The 16,803-nt window shown below is 47.4% G+C and overlaps 1 protein-coding gene across 1 annotated transcript in view; it reads left to right on the forward strand.

Annotated features, from left to right (window-relative positions):
* The window catches only part of MMP17 (matrix metallopeptidase 17), a 67,769-nt gene that overhangs the window by 29,862 nt on the left and 21,104 nt on the right, over nt 1-16,803 (forward strand). Inside the window, exons 2-3 of the mRNA XM_001378481.4 lie at nt 697-829; nt 9,302-9,428. Coding sequence (XP_001378518.1) covers nt 697-829; nt 9,302-9,428 — 260 coding nt within the window. The remainder of the gene's footprint in view (nt 1-696; nt 830-9,301; nt 9,429-16,803) is intronic.

The raw sequence follows: 16,803 nt of genomic DNA on the forward strand, positions 1-16,803 counted from the left end.
AGAGCCAGGCCTAGAGACGGGAGGTCCTGGGTTCAAATCTGGCCTCAGACAGCTGTGTGACCCTGGGCAAGTCACTTGACCCCCATTGCCTAGCCCTGACCCCTCTTCTGCCCTGGAACCAATACACAGTAGTGATTCTAAGATGGAAAGGAAGAGTTGTAAAATTTTTAAAAGGATGTAGGCGGACAGTGCGGAGCAGAGGTCAACCCACAGTAGCAGCTCAAACTATAATTGGGAAATATTTACTCCAAGAAATAAATGCACTAGAACATAGCTGATGTCAATATGTGGCTTTCTGAGTGGATGCGGAGCTTCCGGGGATCCCAACGCAGAGCGTAGCGGCCCGTTTCTCTCGGAGGCTCATGGGGAGGGAGAGAAGCCAGTCGTGAGAGGGATGGCCGCAGAGCTGAGTGGTCTGAGCTTCGGTGCTGGGCTTTGGCCTTCTCCGGGTAGGTGGACTGTGTTCCCCCCCGGCCCCTGGGGGCTCCAGGCAGGCCCAGTAATGGAGCTGGGGAAGACAAACGAGCAGGTGTCCGGTATGTGATCCAGCCTTTCCTCCTCTCTGTTCCCATTATCCAGGGCACTTTGCAGCTGGCTGGGAAATGAGCTGTCAGCATGGTAATGCATGAAGGTCACCGGAGCATCGCCGCTCGGCCCAGCCCCTTCCTCACGTGCCCCTCTTCTCCTCTTCCACAGGAGTGGCTGAGCCGCTTCGGGTACCTGCCCCCGCCGGATCCCGTGACGGGCCAACTGCAGACCCAGGAGGAGCTGGCCAAGGCCATCGCGGCCATGCAACGCTTTGGGGGCCTGGAGGCCACGGGGGTCCTCGGTCAGTGCCAGGGGGCTGGGGGGGGAGACGCCTGGGATCTCTCTGGTCCTGGAGCTGAGAGCTCCAAGGCTAGAACTCCTGGGGGGGACTTTCAGAGAGTCAGAACCAGAGACCCTCCAGCCCAAGCTCTCATTTTGTACTCGAGGAAGCCAAGGCCCAAAGAAGTGAATGATCCGCCCCAGGCCACACAAGGAGTCATTAGAAACGAGATTCGAATCCAGGTCAGCCGGTTCTCGGCAGGGCCCTTTCCACAAGGCCAATTTCCCCGTCTTTAGAGCTCCATCACAGGCCTCCGGCACCTTGTGCCGTACGGAGGTGAGCTCCTCCAGGCTCGGGCCGCCTCTTGCCCGTCTCTGGATACCCAGCACTTCGCCTGCACTCTGTAGGTATTATGGGTACACAGTGGACAGAGCTCAGAGCCTAGAGCAAGGAGACCGGAGTTTGAACCCAGCCTCAGACACTTATGAGCTGCGGGAGCCTGGGTCCCTTGGACTCTGACTCTGTTTCCTCATCTGCGAAAGGGGGATAGTAATATTGCCAACTCCCTAAGTGGCAAAGCACTTAGCACAGTGCCTGAAACCTATTCTTCAGGAACTTCCATTGTGTCTGACTCTATGACCCCATTTGGGGTTTTCTTGGCAAAGATACTGGAGTCATTTGTCATTTCCTTCTCCAGCTCATTTGACAGATAAGGAAACTGAGGCACACAGGGTGAAGTGACTTGCCCAGGATCTCACAACTAGTTTGCCATTTCCTTCTCCAGCTCATTTGACAGAGGAGGAAACTGAGGCATGCAGGGTGAAGTGACTTGCCCAGGGTCACATAGCTAGTTTGCCATTTCCTTCTCTAGCTCATTTGACAGATGAGGAAACGGAGGCACACAGGGTGAAGTGACTTACCCAGGGTCACCCAGCTAGTTTGCCATTTCCTTCTCCAACTCATTTGACAGAGGAGGAAACTGAGGCACACAGGGTGAAGTGACTTGCCCAGGGTCACATAGCTAGTTTGCCATTTCCTTCTCTAGCTCATTTGACAGAGGAAGAAACTGAGGCTTGCAGGGTTAAGTAACTTACCCAGGGTCACCCAGCTAGTCTGCCATTTGCTTCTCTAGCTCATCTGACAGAGGAGGAAACTGAGGCACACAGGGTGAAGTGAATTGCCCAGGATCACACAGCTAGTGAGTGACTGAGGCCGGGTTTACACTTAGGTCTTCCCAATTCCAGATCTAGGGCTCTATCCATTTCACCACCTAGCTGCCCCACCTGGAATACAGTAGGCATTTAATAAATGTTTGCTGACTCAGCACAGGGCCTCAACTATAACAAGCAATTAATTTGTGCTTGTTGACTGACTGACTAACCTGCACATAACTTTAGGATAAAAATCCCCAGGGTAGGAGCCCTGGCACAATGGCCCAGCCTGGGCACTTGGAGGAAGGAAGGGAAAAAGAAAATGATGGAATACTCTTTGGTAAAGGCTCCCTATGAGCCGCCCTCCCGCAGTGGTGTTAATTACCATTATTTATGAGAACAAAGAGGAATTGGACTCTTCTTGAACAGCTCATTATCTCCCGCCACCCTGTTCTCCCCTTCTTCCTTCCCTCTCCCCCACCAACCACCTTGGAGCCTTGACTGAGGCAGCCTGGGAACCCAGCCAGGAGAGCAAGAAAGAGTCCTCCTTTCCCTCAGGGCTCTGGGCTCTTGACTCCATTCCCTCCTCTGGGCTCCTCATCCCCCTCCGATCCCACCCTGAAGCCCCCTAGAGAGATGGAGCCGTGACCCCTTGGAGGTGAAACAATGCAGGAGATAGACCCCATCCTGTCTCTATTCCTTCATTCTGCCCCAAATGGACAGGACTGAAAAACTATTGAACAGCCACCACCTAGCAAAATTATTTAGTCCACAGAATCGATCTACGGACCATCTATCGCTGCATTTCAACCAAATGGACACACAGAAGTATTTAAACATAAAATCTAGGGCAAAACACAGTAGCTGGGTGGCTCGATGGATTGAAAGCCAGGTCTGGAGATGGGTAGTCCTGGGTTCCAATCTGACCTCAGACATTTTCTATCTATGTGATCCTGGAGGAGTCACTGAACCCCCATTGCCTTTAAAAAGAGGAAGGATGAATGAATGAATGAATGAATGAATGAATGAATGAATGAATGAATGAATGAAGCAGTGATAAATATTGCTGGTTTGTGGGATGGCTGGTCAAGTTTTTAAGCCCAAAAGGCTCAGAAAGGAAATTTCAGGGCACCAGTTAGAAGATTCTAGGTACTTAAACACAACTACTTGATGTCACTGAAGAAGCAATTAACACAGTGTTGAGAAAGAGAAAATGGAGAAAGAGGAAAAAAAGGGCCATCATGCATGATAGAGGCTGGCAAACGATATAGTTCAGAGCAACCCCCAACCTTGGGTCTGCCAAATGTCTCCAGGCCACAAACTTGCTGAGGATTCTAGAAAGCTCTGTAATACGAAAAGGAACGAAAATAGGAAAACAAGCCTCTGAGACAAAGACACTGAATTTTAATAGAAGCAATCACCCAACAAGCATTAATTAATTAAATACTACATGCCACTCTATGTACCAGGCACTGGGCAATTGAAAACAAAAAATATGGGGGCAGCTAGGTGGCACAGTAGATAGAAGCCTGGAGTCAGAAGGACCTGAGTTCAGCTCTGGCCTCAGCTATTTCTTAACTGTGACAGATCCTGGGCAAGTCACTTAACCCTGTTTGCCTAATCCTTGCTCTTCTGTCTTAGAGTTGTACTAAGAGAAAGTAAGAGTCAAAAATAACAGCAAGCAACCAAGGAATTCCCTGCTTTCCAGGACCTAGAGCTGAAAGGGACTCCAGAGGCCATCTAATCCATCCTCCTCATTTTACAAAGGGGGAAACTGAGGCCAAGGAAGATGAGAGGACTTACCTAAGGTCACATGGGTAAGAAGTGTCAGAGAAGGGTTTTGTGGCCATGTCCTTTATCTCCAGAGAAAGGATTCTCTCCCTTTGTACCAAAGTAACATTTTTTTTTTCGATTTTTATCGGCATGCAAAACATACTGCCATATTGGTCATTGTCGTAAGAGCAAAGTCAGATCTAACCAAAACCCCAAAATAAAACCAAAAAGACACTGATGTGAAAGATGACCAAAGGAACTATTTAAAGAAAAATACAGCTTATGTATGAGGGGCAGCAAGGCAGAGCGCCTAGAAAGCATCCCTTAGAATCAGGAAGATCTAGATTCAGGTCCTACTTCTGACCTTAACTGTGTGACCCTGGGCAAGTTAATTAACTCCTCATCACCCCAGAAAGCTCTCTTAGACTATAATAAGGTCCAGAACATGTGCTGATTTGTATTGGAAGAGAAAACTTCCTTCTCAGGAGTTTCCTTCACCTATTTATTCAGTGGCAATAGTCCAGCAGCTTTAAAAGAAGAGAATCAGAAGAGAGAAAAGGGAGATAGGGAGAGAGAGGGAGAGAGAAAGAAAGAAAGAAAGAAAGAAAGAAAGAAAGAAAGAAAGAAAGAAAGAAAGAAAGAAAGAAAGAAAGAAAGAAAGAAAGAAAGAAAGAAAGAAAGAAAGAAAGAAAGAAAGAAAGAAAGAAAGAAAGAAAGAAAGAAAGAAAGGGAGGAAGGGAGGAAGGAAGCAGAGAGGATTAGAGGGAGAATAAGAAGGAAGGAAGAGAGAGAGAGGCAAAGAGAGAGAGAGAGAGAGAGAGGAGAGTGTGCAAGTTCGGTATAGAATAAAGAGGAAATAACAGAGGGAAGGCACTGGAATTAAGAGAGGTTGGAGAAGAGGTGGGATTTTAGTTGGCACTTAGAGGAAGCCAAGGAAGTCAGTAGGCAGAGGAGGGAGAGAATTCCAGGTATGGGGAGAGCCAAAGAGAATGCCCAGGACCAAGAGATGAAGTATCTTCCACAGCACTTTACCGCATTAGAAGCCAATGTGGCTCAGTTTGAATCCACCTCTTACAATCTGTGTGACTTAAACTGCTTACTTCCCGGGGTAACTTCACTCCACTTGTCCCAGACTCAGTTTGCCCATCTGTATAATGAGATGGTTGGACCTTGAAAGTCCCTGCCAACTAAGCATCTGTGAATCCAGCCTATGAATCTGTCAATGGGTTGTTTATCTCTATCTAGGTAAGGAAATATCGACAGACACAGAGCTGGCCCTCTACGTGAAGTCCGTCTTTATAGACAGGGATGTTCCCTCCCCTCTGAACGTCCTCAGGGACCCATTGATTTTCTCCAAGGCTCTTCACTCACCAAGAATCTGACAACTTTATTAGCTTGAAATAGGGTGTCGTCCTTCAGATGGAGCCCGTCTTCCTCACTAGCTCTGCTCCCTTTGACTCGAGCCCCTAAGGCTAGGGGTTTCTCCTTCCCTCCTCCTGGCAAAGCAGTGAGTTCATCCACTAATGGAATGAAAGTAGCCAACTGGCGCCCGCTAAGGCTCAGTGAATGGAGAACCAGGTCTAGAGACTGGACGTCCTGGGTTCAAATCTGGCCTCAGACACTTCCCAGCTGTGTGACCCTGGGCAAGTCACTTGACCCCCATTGCCTAGCCCTTACCACTCTTCTGCCTTGGAACTGATACCGAGTATTGATTCTAAGACGGAAGGTGAGAGTTACCAAAAAAAGTAGCGGATAGTCACATAGTACTTTGAAAAGTTATATTATTTCATCATGTTTCGCCATAGCTGCGTGATGGGTACTACTGGTATTATTTTTATGTATGGGGAAACAAAGGTTCAAGGAAGTCCGATGGCTAGGGGCCAAAAGCAGGATTTGAACTCAGATCTCTTTTGACACCAAGTCCAACAAGATGTCCACTGCTTCTCAAAGGGATGACCAGTATTGTATTTGTTGACCTCCCTTGCCAACGGGGAGCTTTGGATTCTCTGGCTGCAGGAAGGAGGCAGGCTCATAGTGGGGACACCTCTGGGGGACACCCCTGCCCACAGAACAGGACGGTGCTTTTTCTGGGGGACCGTCGGAATCAGTCCTTCGGGTGAATGCTGAGTTTGCTTCTCTAGGAGAAGAGGCAGGTCCTTGAGTAAGAAGGAAACTGGCCACAGCAATAAAAAATAAAACAAAAATGACAGCTTACCTCTCTTTGGCTCTTTAAGGGCTGAGAAGTCCTTCCCTCCCAACAACCCCATGAGAGAGGTCATTCGGAGTATGGTTATACCCATTTGACAGAAAAGGTAACTGACGACTGCCACTGATGAGCAACAGAGACAAGTATTAGAAGGGTTTTCTAGTCCCTCAGTCCAGGGCTCTCTCTAATATTCTGTGTTGCCTTCTACCTCCCCCTCGGCCCCAGGTCAGCCCCCTTCCTCAGTCCTGTGTGACCTTGCTCCAGTCATTTCTCCTCAATGTCCTCCTCTATAAAAGAAAAAGGAAGAAACTGGTCTAGATGATCTCTAAGGTGCCCTCCAACTCAGATAATCTGGGCTTGTGTAATTCACCCCAGACTCTGAGCATCCTCTGGGAACTGTAGAGCAGGGAGCAAGGAAAGAGTTAGAGGGAGATGGATCCCATCCTACAGCTTGGGGTTGCTGAATTTTGGCTGATTGGACCTGAGTTTGAATCCCACCTTTGCCACTCCCTAGATGACCATCCGGCAAATCACATCCCTGTTCTGGACCTCATCTTCCAATGTCTGTAAAATATAAGAAATGACTTCTGAGGTCTCTTCCTACTCTAAATGTATGAGCCTCAATTTCCTCCTCTATGAATAAGGAGGGCTGCACTCAATAAAACTGAAGTCCCTTCTAATTATAAAGCTATGTGGGGAAGGAGAGAGAGCCCTGGGCCTGGAGTCAGAAAATCCTGAGTTCAAATCCAACCTCAGACACTTACCAGTTCTATGACTCTAGTCAAGTCGCTGTACCTCTGTCTGCCTCAGTTTCCTCAACTACAAAATGGGAATAATAATAATAATAGCACCCACCTCCCCTGGTTGCTGTAAGGACCAAACAAGATCAGAGTTTAGTGACCCTGGTCAATTTGCTATACCTCTGTCTGCCTCAGTTTCTTCAACTATAAAACAGGAATAATAATAATAGCATTCACCTCCCATGGTTATTGTAAGGACCAAATAAGATCAAAGTTTAGTGACCCTGGTCAAGTCTATGTTCCTCTGTCTGCCTCAGTTTTTTCAGCTATAAAATGGAGATAATAAATAGCACCCCCCCCCCAGAGTTGTTGTGAGAATAAAATGAGATTCTATTTATAAAGCACTTTGTAAAACTGTTATGATCCTGTGACCTTATAAGCCTCATTTGCCTGCTATAAAAGGAGGGGATTGGACTTGATGGTCTTTACAGTCCCCTCGAGCTATAAATCTAAGGTTCTGTGTTCCCATGCCATAGATTTTTATGCCTGGCCCCAGCCCATCCCTGGAGCGGAGAGCTGGGAGGGACTCATAATGAAATCTCTTTCTTTTCCTTCCCAACTTCTCCTGAGCTCCAGGAGGAACCTGCCTGGTCATGGTTCACTGCCTCCTGGCTTGCCGTTGGGGCTTTGGAAAGATGAGAGAGAGAAAAGTTCATTACCCTCTTCCTTGTAAATCGTATCTTTTAATTAATTTGCTGTCAAAGTCGCTTTCCAGTGGACTTTGTTAATGCTGTCTCGCCAAAGACCTTTAGGAAATGATTGGCCTCAGTTTGCAGAATGAACTCTGAGCTCTGCCGCCTCCCCAAGCCTGGAATGATTCAAGGGAGCAGGGGGTAGTGAACTGAGAGAGTAGGGGCTAAAGACATGGACATGGGGGGCAGGGAGGAGGGTGTCTGCCCAGGAGTCATCCCAATCCCGCATCAAGAAAGGAGAAAAGCAGAAAGGGAGCTGAATCTAGACCAGGCAACTTGAAGGTAGATTGAAGGCTTGGACCTGGAGTCAAGAAGACCTGGGTTCAAATCCCACTCTTAACATTGACTTGCCAGGTGACCCTGGGCAAGTCACTTAAACTCCTGGGCCCTGGATTCCTCTTTAAAATGCCAAGAGAATCTTTTTGACAGGGCTCCAAGAAAGTCAAATGAGATCATGTACTTACATCGATTGGCAAATCTAGAAAGTTATTGTCATTACTATTTGCAGTCATCACTCTACTCAGGATTTATCCAGTGGGAAGAACAGTAGATTTGGATGAGTTCAAATCCCACTTCTAATGACTTCTAATTAGCAGTAGATTAGTTCAAATTCCACTGCTTCCATTTATGATCTGTGTGACCATGGTCAGCTCCATTCATAAGGCTTCAGTTGCTTTTCCTATAAAATGAACAAGTAAGACTAGATGATCCCTAAAGTCTCTTGAGAGGAAGTGGTCTAGAGTAACAAAAGTATTGGCTTTTAATTCAGAGGTCTTGGGTTCAAATCCCAGCTAGGCATCTCAAGGAACTATGTGACCAAGTCTAAACCTCTCTGAACTCTGTTTTCTTATCTCTAAAAAGGGAAGATAGGGGCAGCCAGGGTGACACAGTGGATAGGGCTCCAGGCCTGGAATCAGGAGGTCTTGGGTCCAAAACTGGCCTCAGACACTTCCTAGCTGTGGGATCCTGGACAAATCACTTAACTCAAATTGCCTAGCCCTTGTTCTTCTATCTTAGAATTGAGATTAAGATAGAAAGTAAGGGAGAAAGAGAGAGGAGAAGCATGGAGGGTTGGAGGAGAGGAAGGGGAGAAGAAAGGAAAAAAGGAAAGAAGGAGGGAAGAATGGATGGAGGGAAGGATTAAAGGAAAAAAAGAAGGAAGGATAGAAGAAAAGAAAGAAGGAAGGATGGAGGGAGGGAAGGAAGGATAGAAGAAAGGAAAGAAGGAAGGAAGGATGGAGAGAGGGAAGGAAGGATGGAAGAAAGGAAAGAAGGAAGAAAAGAAGGAGGGATGGAAGAAGGATGGAGGGAAGGAAGGGAGAAAGGAGAGGGGGAGGAGGGGAAGGAGACATTGGAGTAGATAGCATATAAGATCCCTTCCTGCTCTAAATCTAATATTCTGGGCTCCTTCTCACTAAATTCCTATGATCTCTCTGCCTGTGACCTGTAGTCCCCTGCCTCCTTGATGCCTCTCCAGTGAAGTTTCTTTGCAGGGCCCCAGGCAGTACTTCTACTCCAGCATGTATCTCACAAGGATGTACCCTTCAGGGGGATGGAGGGAAGGGCATGTTAGGCTAAATCACTTACTGGTCTAGACACAAGCCTGTTAGTGGTGCAGACCAGAGCCCTGACCTCTGGGCTCCCCAGGTGGTTTGTGCCAGGGAAACAGATGAGCAAGGGTAAAGGGTAGAGGGTTGGAATCTCCTCTGGATCAGAGGGGGGATGCTCAGGAGAGGGGAAATGTGGCATGAACCAAAAGAATTAGGAAAAGGAGCCCCAAGCCCACACAGGGTAGGAAGAGATAGCTGGGAAACTGGGAGGCTGCCTGGACTCCTGACTCCTGAGCTCCCTCCCTACTGCTTTCCATATAGATGAGGCCACCCTACAGCTGATGAAGACACCACGCTGCTCACTGCCAGACCTGACTGTACCTGGGACCCGAAGGAAGCGGAACACCCCTGCCCTAACGAAATGGAACAAAAGAAATCTGTCCTGGAGGTATGTGTGCCCCGATGCCAGCCTGGGCTCCTCTTTGGCTGCCACCTCCCCAAGCCCTTCCCAGAGAAGATGGTCTAAGTCCCAGCAGGGTGACATGGATGGTGGTAAATGTGGTCTTTCACAATCCCACAACCCTCCAGGGCCACTCATATATCTCCAGGCTGCGGGGGTGTCTGTGTTTCTCTGTGAGTGTGTATCTTCTGGAAATGAGCACTGGGCTTGGGATGAGGAAGACCTGAGTTCAAATCCAGCCTGAAACACTGGCGACCCTGGGCAAGTCATTGCCTCAGTTTCCTCATCTGTAAAGCAGGACTCCCATGGTTGTTTTAAGGATCAAATAAGAGAATATCCGTAAAGTACTTAGCACCATGCCTGGCACATCCTAGGTACCCTGTAAATGCTAATTATCATCATCGTTATTATTATCTGCATCCTTCTGTGTCTTTGGGGGTGGCCATCTATCTGGAGCCCTTTCTGGACGTCTCTGGGTGTCTCTAGGTGTGTCTATCCAGCCATCTCTTTCCTCAAACCTGCCACCACTGAGGCCAGCCTGAGGCCATCTATCTCCTTCGGGCCCTTTCTTCCATCTTTCAAACCTTCCTAGCATTATCAAACCTTCTCTCCTTCCTTCTAGTCACCAAATGAGATTTCTCCCCAAGACTGATCTCTCTGCCTGTGACCTGCATCTCCCTCCCTCCCTCCTCCTTCAGGACTTGCACCATCAATCAACTCCTCTCCTTCTGGCATATTCAATCTCCCCACAGCCTCCTTCCTTCCCCTCTGCCTACAAATAAACTGAGGTTTCCCCAATCCTTTAAAAAAAAAAAAGAAGCAGCTTTCCCTTAATCCCAGCTCTCTTCCTTCCCAGCTCTCTTCCTTCCCTTCACTGGAAAAACTTTTGGAAAAGGTTGTCCATCAAATCTGGCCTCACACATTTCCTAGCTGTGTGACCCTGGTAAAGTCACGTAACCCCATTGCCTAACCCTTACTGCTCGTCTGCCTTGGGACCAATACTTAGTACTGATTCCAAGACAGAAAATAATGGTTTAGAAAAAAGGTTGTCTACACCTGATGCCTCCTCTTCCTCACAACCCACCTTCTTATCCATCCATTGCAGTCAAGTTTCCAGCACCGCCATTGTGCTGAAACTGATCTCTCAAAGGTCACCAATGGCCCAACCTTCAAATCCAGTCCTTTTGGGTTTGGGGCTTTTGTTTTGCTTTTTTTTGTCTTTTTTCTTCTTGATCTTTCTGCCATTTGGGGCACTGTTTAACCACCCCCTCTCCCCACCAAATAGTAGGGGCCACCCTTGCCTTTAGAGATACCATTCTCCCATGATTCTTTTCTCTAGCATAACCAAGAGAAAGCTGATTCTGGAATCTGAGGTTCCAGATTAAAATCCTCCCTCTGTGATACTCTGTGTCTGACTTGGGTCTCAGTTTCCTTGTCTGTAAAATAAAGAGGCTGGACTAGATGATGGCATGGAATGATGGGGTCTATTCCCTGTTAGAATGGAAGCTACATGAGGGCAGGGACTGACTCCTTGTAGACTTTGTAGCCTTTCTGCTTCCTGCTGTGCCTAACTCAGAGAAGACCCAGAATAAAGATGATTTGTATTGATTTATTTATTCAATGATTCTAGCAGAAAAAAGCACTGAGAGGGGAAGGGGGAGCGGCATGGAGACGTGTCTTCTGAGTGCTGGAAGGCTGGCTGTCCCCTGGAGGAGTGATGACTGCTGTGAGGGCAACACTGGGAGCCCCGAGCCAGGGAAGGGATGCAAGGACAAATAGAGCCTTGACGTCAGTCCTGGCTAATGCTGGGTGTACAGAGCTGTCCCAGAGTTCCTTCTTATTAGTAGCTAACATTTATAGAGCACTTTAAGATGTACAAAGAACTTTGCAAATATTGTCTAATTTTAACTTCCCAACACTCTGAGATGTAGGTGCTGCTTGTATTGCCCCATCTTGCAAATGGGTAAACTGAGGCAGGCAGCAGTTAACAACCCTGAGAAGTAGGTGCTACTACTATTACCCTCATTTTAAAAATGAGTAAACGGGGGGGGGGGGGGGGGGGGGCAGCTGGGTAGCTCAGTGGATTGAGAGTCAAGCCTAGAGATGTAGGTTCAACTCTGGCCTCAAGACACTTCCCAGCTGTGTGACCCTGGGCAAGTCACTTGACCCCCACTGCCTAACCCTTACCACTCTTCTGCCTTGGAACCAATACACAGTATTGATTCCAAGATGGAAGGTAAGGGTTTAAAAAAATGAGTAAACTGAAACAGGCAGAAGTTAACAACCCTAAGAGATAGGTGCTATTACTATTATCCTTGTTTTGCAAATGAGTAAACTGAGGCAGGCAGAAGTTAACAACCCTAAAAAAAGAATATAGGAGAGAGACCCACAGATGCAGATAGTTGTAGATCCACTCAGGGATCCCCCTGAATACCCAGCCAGGTATTCTAACCTCCTGTTAGGGAGAGTGAAACTCAATCACTTCCTCTCACTGGGCCAGTTGCTCAAATGCCTTGGAGACAATTGATATAAAAAACAGTATCTCTTTTATTTTAAGAGGGGATACAAACTGAGGGTCAGAACTCTAAGAGGGTCCCTAACCATAAGGGATCTAGCTCATTTCCCACAATCCTCTACATCCCCGGCAAGAGGGAGCCTTTCGGTCTTCTGGCTAACTTAACAGCTCCCTGTTTCTATCTAGGTGTCCCCAAAACTTACTGAACTAACTCTCTATGACCCTCAGCAGTTGGCTAGATTTATTCCCCAAAAGCTGGCTCCAAAAACCATTATAAATGAACTCCAATGGCTAAGTTCACCCCATGGGTCTGACCCCTGAGGTAAAAACCTCAAAGCCAATCTGACAGGATATTTTAGATAAAACCTTCTTTAAAGCACAGCAGGTATGGCACATCCTTTTCTAGATCTTTCCAAATCAAATTGAGTACCTCCAAAGATGAATTAGGGGTCTACTCCTTCTCCACAGTCAGGTTGAGGTAGATGAGCTCCAATAAGCCCACCTTTCCTCCATCCTTCCCAGACAGGAAGTCACTAACCTCCAACAGGAAGTCGCTACTCTCTAGCAGTTGCCACTTCCAAACTGCTCCTCCTCTGCCTTCTGCCTGCTAAGATCCTTCCTCTTGAGTTACTAGTATGTGCCTTGAAGACAGCCTTCCAGTTCTCTTAACTCTTATCCTATCTCTCTCCTTTTCCCATTACAACACTGAGAGGTAGATGCTACTACTATTACTCTTATTTTAAAAATGAGTAAACTGAGGCAGACAAGTTAAGAACCCTGAAAGGTAGGTGCTGCTACTATTACCCCCATTTTAGAAATGAGTAAACTGAGACAGACAGAAGGTAACAACCCTGAGAGGTAGGTGCTGCTACTATTATCCCCATTTTAGAAATGAGTAAACTGAGGCAGGCAGAAGGTAACAACCCTAAGAGGTAGGTGCTGCTACTATTACCCCCATTTTAGAAATGAATAAACTGAGATAGAATTTAAACAACTTACCTAGGGTTGTACAACTTGATTTGAACTCGGGTCTTCCTGACTCGAAGTCCAGTGTTCTATCAGCCCAGCCTCCTGGCTGGCTGTTATCCTCAGAGGCAAAGGTTAAATGCTGCAGAAAGTGGAAGGAATCCTCTAGAGAGCCGGCGGTCTCCCCTCTGCCTCCACATCCCCAGGGCCTGGCCCAGAGCTCACTGGTCACAAATTCTGGGCGACAGATGGCTCTCTCTCTCTCTCTGTGGATGGACGCCCCTCCACGCCGGGGCTCTGAGATGCTGACAGGAAGACGGGCCTTTTGTGTGTTCTTTCCTCCCTGTGTAAAGATCAAAATTTAGGGGGGAGACTGAGGCAGGTAGAAATTAGTTTCCCTCTGCAAGGAGTATTATATTTTTATGAGGTTTATTAAAGGTTAAGAATTAAAGAAAATACAAGTAAGAGAAGCACGTGCTAAGTGGGCGAGAGGCCCATTCAAATTTCACTCACATCATGAGACGGGTAAGCTCCAAAGTGGAAGTAGGAAAGAGAGCTTCAGTAGGCGGAGAACTCCTCTAAATAAGAATTTGTGATCTCGCCCAGGTGAGAATTCAGTGCGATTACAAAGCATTCTGGGAAGTGAGCAAGGACTTCTGGGGACTGAAGTCCTGGATTCAAGTCTCCATTTTTACACCCGTGGGCCAGGGTCTCGCCTCACTTAAACCCAAACAGCCCCGTCGTGGTCTCTGCTTAGAACGTGGCGGTGTCTGTGTGTCTCTCTGTGGCCGTGTCTTTCTGCTGGGCCAGCTCCCTGTAGCTTTAGTCATTGATGGGGAGGTGTTGGGGCGGAGAATTGGCCTCGGGATGAAAGGTGCCCCTCTGTTTTCCTCCGGTGACTTGGGACAGGAAGAGACTAAAACAGACGCAGTGAATATGGGTTCGGCTGGAGGACGCGGGGGAGAAAGCAGATGGCTTCCAGCGCCCCTGCTCCACGGTCTCCCCCCAATTTTTTTAAATAACCCTCACCTTCCTTTTTAGAATCCACGCTATGTATTGGTTCCAAGGCAGAAGGGCAGTGAGGGCTAGGCCGCAGGGGTGAGGGGACTCGTCCAGGTCACCCAGCTAAGGAAGTGTCTGAGGCCAGGTTTGGCCTCCCATCTCTAAGCCTGGCTCTCTGTCCGCTGAGCCCCCCACCCAGCTTCCCCTGCGGCCCTTTCTGAAAAGAAAGCCCGGCTGCTTCCTCCTCCCCCCCAAGGCTCCGCCCATCATCTAGCCGCTCTTGGGGTTCAGACTGGCTCCTCCTGGGAGTCTCTCCTGGGGCTCAGACCTTTGGGGCTCCCTCCCTCCCTCCCACCTCGGGCCGTGACCCTCCCACAGTGCCTGCCAGATGATGACTACACAGACCTGTCTGAAGCCCTTGGAAGCCAACACATTTATGAAGTGAGGCTGCATTCAATTAATCTGGAAATGGAATATTTTGAGGGAAAGCCAGAGGAAAGAGGGATCAGGCAGCCCTCCAAAGGGAGCAGGAAGCAGCTGCCTCTGGCCCGGCCCGATTCCCCGGCACCTGGAGGAGAGGCAGCTCCTGAAGGGCTCCTGCATCAGGAGAAGAGGGAGTCTGGGGCAGAGGAGGGACACAGCCCTGGATTTGCATTCAGATCCCAGCTGTGCCACTCACTTCCTTTGTGAGGGCCTCCGTTTCTTAATATATATACCATAGGAGAGTCAGACCAGAAAGGTCTTTCTGATCCCTTCTAGCTCTAAAATGTGGTGGGTTTTGTTTTGTTTAAATCCTCACCTTTCCTCTTAAGATCAATACTGTGTATTGGCTCCAAGGCAGGAAGAGTGGTAAGGGTAGGCAATGGGGGTCAAGTGACTTGCCCAGGGTCACACAGCTGAGAAGTGGCTGAGGCCGGATTTGAACCTAGGACCTCCCGTCTCTAGGACTGGCTCTCCATCCACCCTGAGTAAGCATCTATTAAACACATTACATATCAGGTGTCGTGCTAGGCACTGAGCAGACAAATATAAATAAGCAGGATAGTCCCTGTACTCGGGGGGGGGGGGGGGGGGGGGGGGGGTTCCATTCTGATAGAAGGCATCCTATATAGGCTAGGGAGGAGGGTTTGGACCAAGAAGTCAAAGGAACTATTATTGGAGTCACTGAGCCATTGATTGAGATGACCAATGCCTCAGGAGGTAAAAGATTCCCCTCATGGAAGGGGGACTAGATTCTGCCCAAACAACATGATAGAATGAATGGAAAAAACACTGGGTTTGGAGTCTGAGAACTTGGGTTCAAGGGTGAAAGGTAGATTAAACAGACTAGGAAGCCTCAAGTCACAGACCCAGGCTACTCATCCCTCCCTCCCTGTGCTTGTACACAGATGAGCAATAGAGATAGAGGATTAGAGATGGAGATGTAAGATTATAATTAATTATATAATAACTCCAAATATATTTTATAAGATTTATTAATAATCACTAGAAGTAAAGGAATAAAAAGGTAATTATCTAACAAAATAAAACCATGTGCCCAAGCTAATCTACCTGCTCAAAAAGCCCGCTCTACCAAAGCTGCGACAGGAAGACAAATGAAAGAAAGGTGGAAGTACCCAGAATTTATACATTTGCCTATGTCGGTATATAACGACAGGATGAGAGCAGGATGCTAGGAGATGGAGTTCAAGGATACAAGATTTCTAATTTCACAGAGGGAACCTCAGAAATCATCTTTCCCTTGAATCTAATGGACCCTATTTTTCTCGGGGTCCTCCTCTGCTCCATAGTCTAATTCCTTGAACCCCTCTCCTAAACAAAGCCTTTGGGGTGTTGACTGCATCTGGAGATTTCTCTGTCCCAGAATTGCAACATCTCAGAACTTTGGAAGGCACTGCCCGGTACAACCTGCCCTTGAATATGAATCTCTTCCACAATTACCCATTAAGAGGTCATCCAAACTTTGCTGGAAGATGTCCAGGAAATGGGAACCCGCTTCCTCCAGAGGAAGTCCACTTGACCTGGGTATGGTTCCAAGAGTCAGAAAGTGTTTCCTTTATTGTTGCTCAATCATTTCAGTCAGGTCTGACTCTTTGTGACCCTGGTTGGAGTTTTCTTGGCAAAGATAACAGAATGGTTTGCCATTTCCTTCTCTAGCTCATTTGAGAGATAAGGAAACTGGGGCAAACAGGGTAAGGTGCCTGACTCAGAGTCACACAGTACGTGTCTGAGGCCACATTTGAACTCATAAATATGCATCTTCCTGAGTTTTAAACCCAATGTTCTAGTCACTGTCCCACCAGTACTTCCTTATATCCCAAGTTTCTTCCTCTCACTCCTAGTTCTGCCTTCCTTATTCTCAACTGGGAACAAGTCTAATTCTTCATCTACATGAGACAATATGGTACAGTAGAAATAGTGGTTTGGAGTCAGAGAACCTTGAGTTCAAATCCTGCCTCTACCCCCTTACTACTAATGTGGCTTTGGGCAAGTCATCATACTTCTCTGGGCTTTGGTTTCCTTATCGGTGGAATGGGTGGGTTTGGACTAGATGACATTTAAGGTCCCATCTTGCTCTAAATCTAGGATTTGTGATCTCTCAGTATTTAAAGACAATTAGTACGACTCAGTCTTAGAGTTGGAAAGGGACCAAGGAGCCATCTAGCCCACCAAGAATTCAAGAATAAATGACAATTTCAGAAGATATTTCAAAGACTATCCAGGCCAGCCCCCTCCTCTGTGTTACAGATAAGGAAACCGAGGTACAGTGAAGATTGGTGTTTTTTTTTAAGTGACTTGCCCAAGATCACTAGATTATATTTGAATAAAGATTTCAATCCAGATTTCCTGATATCATATCTATGTTTTTACCCTGCTGGT

Source organism: Monodelphis domestica, chromosome 3, assembly GCF_027887165.1.
Source record: "Monodelphis domestica isolate mMonDom1 chromosome 3, mMonDom1.pri, whole genome shotgun sequence".
In the NCBI taxonomy this organism is placed as follows: domain Eukaryota; kingdom Metazoa; phylum Chordata; class Mammalia; order Didelphimorphia; family Didelphidae; genus Monodelphis; species Monodelphis domestica.